This window comes from Trifolium pratense, linkage group LG5, assembly GCF_020283565.1.
Source record: "Trifolium pratense cultivar HEN17-A07 linkage group LG5, ARS_RC_1.1, whole genome shotgun sequence".
Taxonomy (NCBI): domain Eukaryota; kingdom Viridiplantae; phylum Streptophyta; class Magnoliopsida; order Fabales; family Fabaceae; genus Trifolium; species Trifolium pratense.
In genome coordinates, this window is record NC_060063.1 from 3825504 (window position 1) to 3832429 (window position 6926).

General features: G+C 32.9%; 1 protein-coding gene across 1 annotated transcript; it reads left to right on the forward strand.

Annotated features, from left to right (window-relative positions):
• Positions 1-5155, forward strand: LOC123887353 (LEAF RUST 10 DISEASE-RESISTANCE LOCUS RECEPTOR-LIKE PROTEIN KINASE-like 2.3). The gene is made up of 3 exons (XM_045936660.1): positions 1-2729; positions 3693-3734; positions 3934-5155. Exons 1-3 carry the CDS (start codon positions 1730-1732, stop codon positions 5004-5006), a joined length of 2115 nt encoding a protein of 704 aa, XP_045792616.1. The 5' UTR covers positions 1-1729; the 3' UTR covers positions 5007-5155.
• The last annotated feature ends 1771 nt before the right edge of the window (positions 5156-6926 follow it).

Below are 6926 nucleotides of genomic sequence, written 5' to 3' on the forward strand. Positions count from 1 at the left end.
TTTGTCGCAAAATATTTCATCTACTAAACTTTTAATGCAATATTTTACAATTATACCCTATAATCATTATTACATAATCTGAAACACTAATATTGATAGATAATCTGAAACATATATAACATAATTAAGAACAATACATACTCATAAATGAGCTACATCTAATCCCAACAACAAGAGAAGTTAGCCATACATAGTCATGGTGAGCTTACAAAGATGAAGAAAAAAATAAGTGAATGAACATCACACTTGATGTCTTAAGATTGGATGAATCCACCTTCAAACTCCCTTTAGAAAACCTAAACTTGAAGTTTCTCTCTGTTTTGTTCTGACAAAAAAGTAATAGATCTCGTTTTGCAGCAATTGATGGTTATTTATACAAGTCAGGAAATTAGAGACTCGCTAAGCGAGGAGTGTCTCGCTAAGCCAGAAAACTTTCTTCAACAATGGGTTTACTGACACATGTACCACCGACCACCACAGCATGCTAAAGGCACGAACTCCCTGCCAATTTCTCGTTGTTGGCTTGTTGTGGGCTCGCTTAGCGAGGTGATGAAATTGGCAGGGAACTTCCTCTTTCTATGTTCAAAATTCAATTCTAAGTTCAAACACCTACAAAAATGGTTGGGATATGGACATACTAATCAAAAATAGAATAAAAAAATATGTACATTAAATTGGGAATTTTCATAAGGATAACTTGCAAAATAAGTTAATAAGTGCCTTAATTCAATACTCCCCCTGTCCCATATTATAAGTAAAAAAATTCACTTTTTCTTGTCTCAAATTATAAGCAAAAGTAAATAACTTTGATCATTTTCAAGATTTACTTTTACTTATTCTTATGAAATTTAATGCAAATTTCATTTAATTTACTCTCTCTCTTCTTTTTTCCATAATGAATAACCAATCAAAATTCTTTTTACATCTTCTCATGAAACTTTTTTCAAGAAAAACACAAAAAGTCATACTTCAAATTATCACATTTCACTTTTCTTAATAAGTGTGAAATTTTTTTTCTGCTTATAATATGGGAATGGGACGGAAGGAGTACATAAATTAACTACTTTTTGGCCCTTATCACCATTCAAGCCCCCCTCATACCTTCAGCAAAATTACCAATATTATGTTGAGTATCCAATTTAAAATTATCTAGCTTACGATAAATTTCTCCCACCTTACAACCAATTTATCAACCAAGTTTTCACCATTTATGATCCCTCTTTCTATCACCAAGTTGTGTCTAGCCCTGAGTGGAGAAAGGCTATGGCAGAGGAAATTGTTGCTTTGGAATCCAATAATACTTGGACTGTGCGATCATTACCACCTGAAAAAAAAGGTTGTGGGTTATAGATTGATTTACAAGGTTAAGTACAGAGCTGATGGCGCCACACTAGATCGTTACAAGGCTTGACTAGTTGCTCAAGGTGAAAATAAGTGGAAAAATAAAATGAGGGAAACTGAAAATAAGTGAAAAAGATATCTGGCATTGCTATGAGTCACACAGACGCGGTTGAAACTGCCGGTAATAGACCACCAAAACCTATTTTTTCTTCTCCTACTAGATCAATACTAGAATCTTCAGCTTCATGAAATTTTATTGGGGCAAGTTTTCCACACTGCATTATTTGTGTGGGTCTATTCAGTTGACTAATTGCTTTTTTGGTTAGTTGTCCAAACTTGATTTCTATTTATTGAAACTAGATATTCAAACTTCTCATTAAATGTGCGGATGAGTGCTACACCAAACACAGAGTCACAGACTAATCATAATATAACATCCTTCTTTTCTAGTAGCAAGAAAAAGAAAAAAAAAACTTCCTTCTTTTCTTCCTTGTTTGTTATCAACATAATGGATAATAATAATAATCATAATCATATCCTTATGTTCTCAAATATTACATACATCTCCTTCTTTGTAATAGTAATAATAATAATCACTTTTTTTCCAACACAATCCCACTCTCAACCACAACAACCTCAATCAGTTAACAATTATTCAAGTTGTGCAGAATCCTACTCCTACAACTGCGGTAGCATCTCCGACATCTCTTATCCATTCTGGGGACAAGATCGTCCTTCTTACTGCGGTGCCGGCAAACTTTTTTACCTTAACTGCTACAATAACAGCATTACTACCATTCAATTATTCTCACAAAACTTTACAGTACTTGATATTTACACACAAATTCATACCATGGTACTAAAAAGAACAGATCTTTCACAAAATCTCTGTTCTCCTCAATTTAATGATACTCATTTCAATCCAACTTTGTTTCAATATCCACAACAAATTGTCAACAACATCACCATATATTATAATTGTAATTCCACTGTCTCTCAATATATACTTGAAAATTCTCTATGTGGATCTCTCAACCCTTCTTTCTGTTATACCGGCGGCGATGGTGATGAGCAAGATGGATTGTTAAGGAATTGCAAGAAACATATTCAAGTGCCAGTGGGACTAGATTTTCCTATAAAGGAAGATTATTATGGTTATTTTAAGCGTGATGTTCTTGAAAGTGGTTTGAACAAAGGATTTGAGTTGAAGTATAGTGTGAATCAGGAATGTTTAAGTTGTTTGGGAAATAGTGAAATACTAGTAGAAAATTGTACATTGAAAAACAATAATGATATAGAGAAACTTGCAGTGTCTTCTTGCTATTATGATAATTGTCTATCTGGATCCAATGTTTTTCCCACAAACTGTTCTCCTCTTCACAAAAATAGTATGTTTTCTTATCTCTTTATTGGCTTTTATCTAACATGCACCGCTTAATCAAGTGGTGCACGGTGCACAAGTCTTCGATATTTTTATAACGAATATGAATTTTACAAAATCCACCGTTGGATGGAAAGTTCATAACGTTTAGATCATCCATAAATTTTTTAATTTTTTTTTGAAAATCATTTGATATGTTATTGAGACTCATCAAAATTAACGGTTTATGAATTTTTATTGAATACCGTTAATCTTGATGGGTCTCAATAACATATCAAATGATTTTCAATTTTTTTAAAAAAAAGTATAGATGATCTGTACGATATAAACTTTCAATCCAACGGTGGATTTTGTAAAATTCGTATTTGTTATAGTGTTTTCGATGACTTGTGCGCATGGTGCACAATTCGGTAGACTTATGCACATTAGACTTTGCCCTCTTTATTTATCTAATAAATATTACTCTTGTTGACTTTAAATATAAGAAAAAATTAGATTAATAAAACATGATGTATCGATTTTCTTAGAATATGGGTTAGACTTAGACCTGATTCAACTCAACAAAACGGACTTGTAATGTGAGCATTATTCCCACTTATAAACATATTTTCAAGTTATTTTTCAATAAATGTGGGCCTCTTAAACAATTTTTCAAATCATCTTCCAACTAATGCAAGACTCATAATCCCTCACGCCCACCCAATACTATTAAGCTTGGTGGGTGGTCCGATAACGAAAATTTGATAGTAGGTGGCCTAACGAAAATTTTAGAGTATAATCGATGATATAACAGATTGCTCTATTAAACACAAAATTTTAGGACACACAATTGACACACCTTTTTACCACTGACATTCACGGAAATCAATGCATGTAAATAATATTAAAAAAATGAAAAATGTATATTTATTGTATTTTTGTTTGAAAATTGTGTTGGAATAACATTTTCCTTTGTCTATGACTATCGCAGGTAAGCCGTTAAGCTGGCAAAGGAAAATGAAAGCTATCGCAGGTGATAAGATATATCTAATTTCATATTTTATTTTGTCTTTTTAACTATATTGTGGTATATTTTTGAATGGTCGATTTATATTTTTGTGTGTGTAAATCCTGGTTCAACTTATTTAAATATAGATGTGAATATTTTTTTTCTTACATGTACAAATCAAATTATTTAAATAAAAATGTGTAAATTTACTTAATCATAACAGGAAGTGCAAGTGGAACATTTGTTGGATTATCGATATGTATCATTATCATTTATTTCATATACAAGTTCATAAAGAATAATCAAGAGATCACAAATTCTGATAAAGGCATTGAAGCATTCTTAAAAACTCATGAAGGATTTACCATAAGAAGATACAAATTCTCAGATATAAAGAAAATGACCAACAACTTTGAAGTCAAACTAGGACAAGGTGGCTATGGTACTGTATACAAAGGAAAGCTAATCAACGACCGCCTTGTGGCCGTAAAGATATTGAATGCATCCAAAGGAAATGGTGAAGATTTTATGAATGAGGTTTCTAGCATTACTAAGACCTCTCACATTAATGTTGTTGCCCTTCTTGGATTTTGTTTTGACCGTCGCAAAAAAGTTTTGATATATGAATTAATGTCCAATGGTTCGCTTGATAAATTTATTTACAACAACCAACCTGGAGCCATTCAATCTCTGAGTTGGGAGATTCTTTATCAAATTGCTAAAGGGATAGCTCGAGGTCTAGAATACTTGCATAGGGGATGTAGCACACGAATTTTACATTTTGATATCAAACCACATAACATTCTTTTAGATGAGAATTTTTGTCCAAAGATATCGGATTTTGGGCTAGCAAGACTTTGTCCCAAGAAAGAGAGCATTATTTCAATGTCGGATGCTAGAGGGACAATGGGATATGTAGCTCCTGAATTGTGGAATAGAAATTTTGGAGGTGTTTCACATAAGTCTGATGTTTATAGTTTCGGAATGATGCTGATGGAAATGGTTGGAGGGAGGAAAAATATTATTGCTGATGCAAGTCAAACAAGTGAGATTTACTTTCCTCATTGGGTATACAATAGGCTTGATCTAGGCACTGATTTGATACCGGGCGAAATGATTGCCACAGAAGATGAGATCGCAAAGAGAATGAGCATTGTAGGATTATGGTGCATTCAACCATTTCCAAATGATAGACCTACAATGAGTAAAGTAATTGAAATGTTAGAAGGCAACATGAATTCATTGGAAATACCACCAAAACCTCTCCTTTCTTCTCCTACTAGATCAGTACCATAATCTTTAGTTTCATTTTTGGGGTAAGTTTTCCACGCTGCACTATTTATGATAATTGTTGTATAGTATTTTACTATATGCTAAACTGTTGTAAATTCTAATACACTATTTATGATAATACTGTATGATAATTGTTGTATAGTATTTTACTATATTATTCTTACTAAATTAAAACATTATTAAGATGATTTTGCTGCTGCAATGGAGGTTGAAATGAATATATGTACGTATATAAAAGTGAGGATCCGTTGACATTAGGTGTAAGTCAAATAACATGCACTAAATCTCAGTTGTTACGAAACTAGTCCTACGATTTGAAATATGTCACAAACAAGAAAAAAATAAATGAAAGAGTCTCATGTGATCTTGTTTTTTTCCCCTGCTAGAATCCTAACACACCGTTCTCTCCATTGCTCCTCATCGTCATGAAACATCTTCTCAAGTGCCATCTAAATCTTTATAGGCTTATGATTAGCTATATGGCATGATCTTCTATATGCATTCCAAGTCCTTAGAAATATTATCAACTATGTTAAGATCTTTAATGTTTGTAGTGCAATAATCACACTAGTGGAAAAAAAGGGATACAAATAAGCCATATATGTTTATAAAACAAAATATAGAAAGCAAAATTATGCAGATAGTCATAGAACCATAGACGTTTCAACATGATGATGGAAACTTTGAGACAAAGAGAAGATTGTAGAAAAGAAAGAAGCTGCAGATTGTAGATTTTGCCTGGCATTATTTTAACCACATGGAGAAGATTGATGAAGAAGAAAAACAAAAGAAAAGACATGATTCACGCATTTTGACCGTCTATTGAAAAGGTAAGATTGAAGACTCAATGTGAACTTGTATTGAAAAAAAAATCTTGAACCCAAAGAAAATAAATTCATCTTTAAAGAGATACATCCGGCGTTGAGTCTTGAAATTGAGTATTTGGCCTAACTCAACCTTACAAAACCGGCTTGTAAGGTAAGGATTACCTTAGTATATAAAGACTTAGTCGGGCCATCTCTCAACCGATGTGGGACTCTTAACACACCCCCTCATGCCCAGCATTATTGGGCTTGGTGCGTGGATATAAACGGTGGGTGGCCCGATAGCGGAAACCTGATAACAGGTGGCCCAGCGGATCGTGGAGAGGCTCTGATACCATATTGGAATTGAGTATTTGGCCTAACTCAATCTTACAATACCGGCTTGTAAGGTAAGGATTGCCTCTAGTATATAAACACTTAGTCAGACCATCTCTTAACCGACGTGGGACTCTTAACACACCTCCTCACGCCCAGCACAATTGGGCTTGGTGCGTGGATATAAACGTGGGTGGCCCGATAGCGAAAACCTGATAATTACTACTCTTTAGTCTCTTTCCTATTTATTTTAATCTCTAGTATATGGTTGCTACATCATAAAAATTTTGGCAGCTACGGACCAAAGAAAACGGAATCCAAAACAAGGTCAACACATTTTATGTAGTGTATAATTTTCTTTTCTTTAGTTGATTTGTCTACTAGTTTGTAAAGAAAATAAAGAAGTGTATAATTGTATTTTCTTTGGTTGATTTGTCTACAAGTTTTTAAAGCATTGTTAAGAAATAAAATAGTGTTTTTTCTTTTTTGAAGGAAAGAAATAAAATAGTGTTGTCATGTTGCACATCATGTACTTGTATTTATTCGCCGGATGAACTATGAAGACCAGTTCTAAGATCCGATAGTTAAAAATTGAAATTCAATAAGTTATTTTTTACAGGTTACAATGTTGATTTATAGTTAAAAGTTAAAAATAGACACAGCATCAATCTCGTGAACATTGTTCAGTTGACAAATAAAAATTCTTTTGATAAGGTTTAGGGTTCACTAATCAATTACCACAAATTTACTTTTTAAACTTTTTACTATAATTAATTTTCTCTTG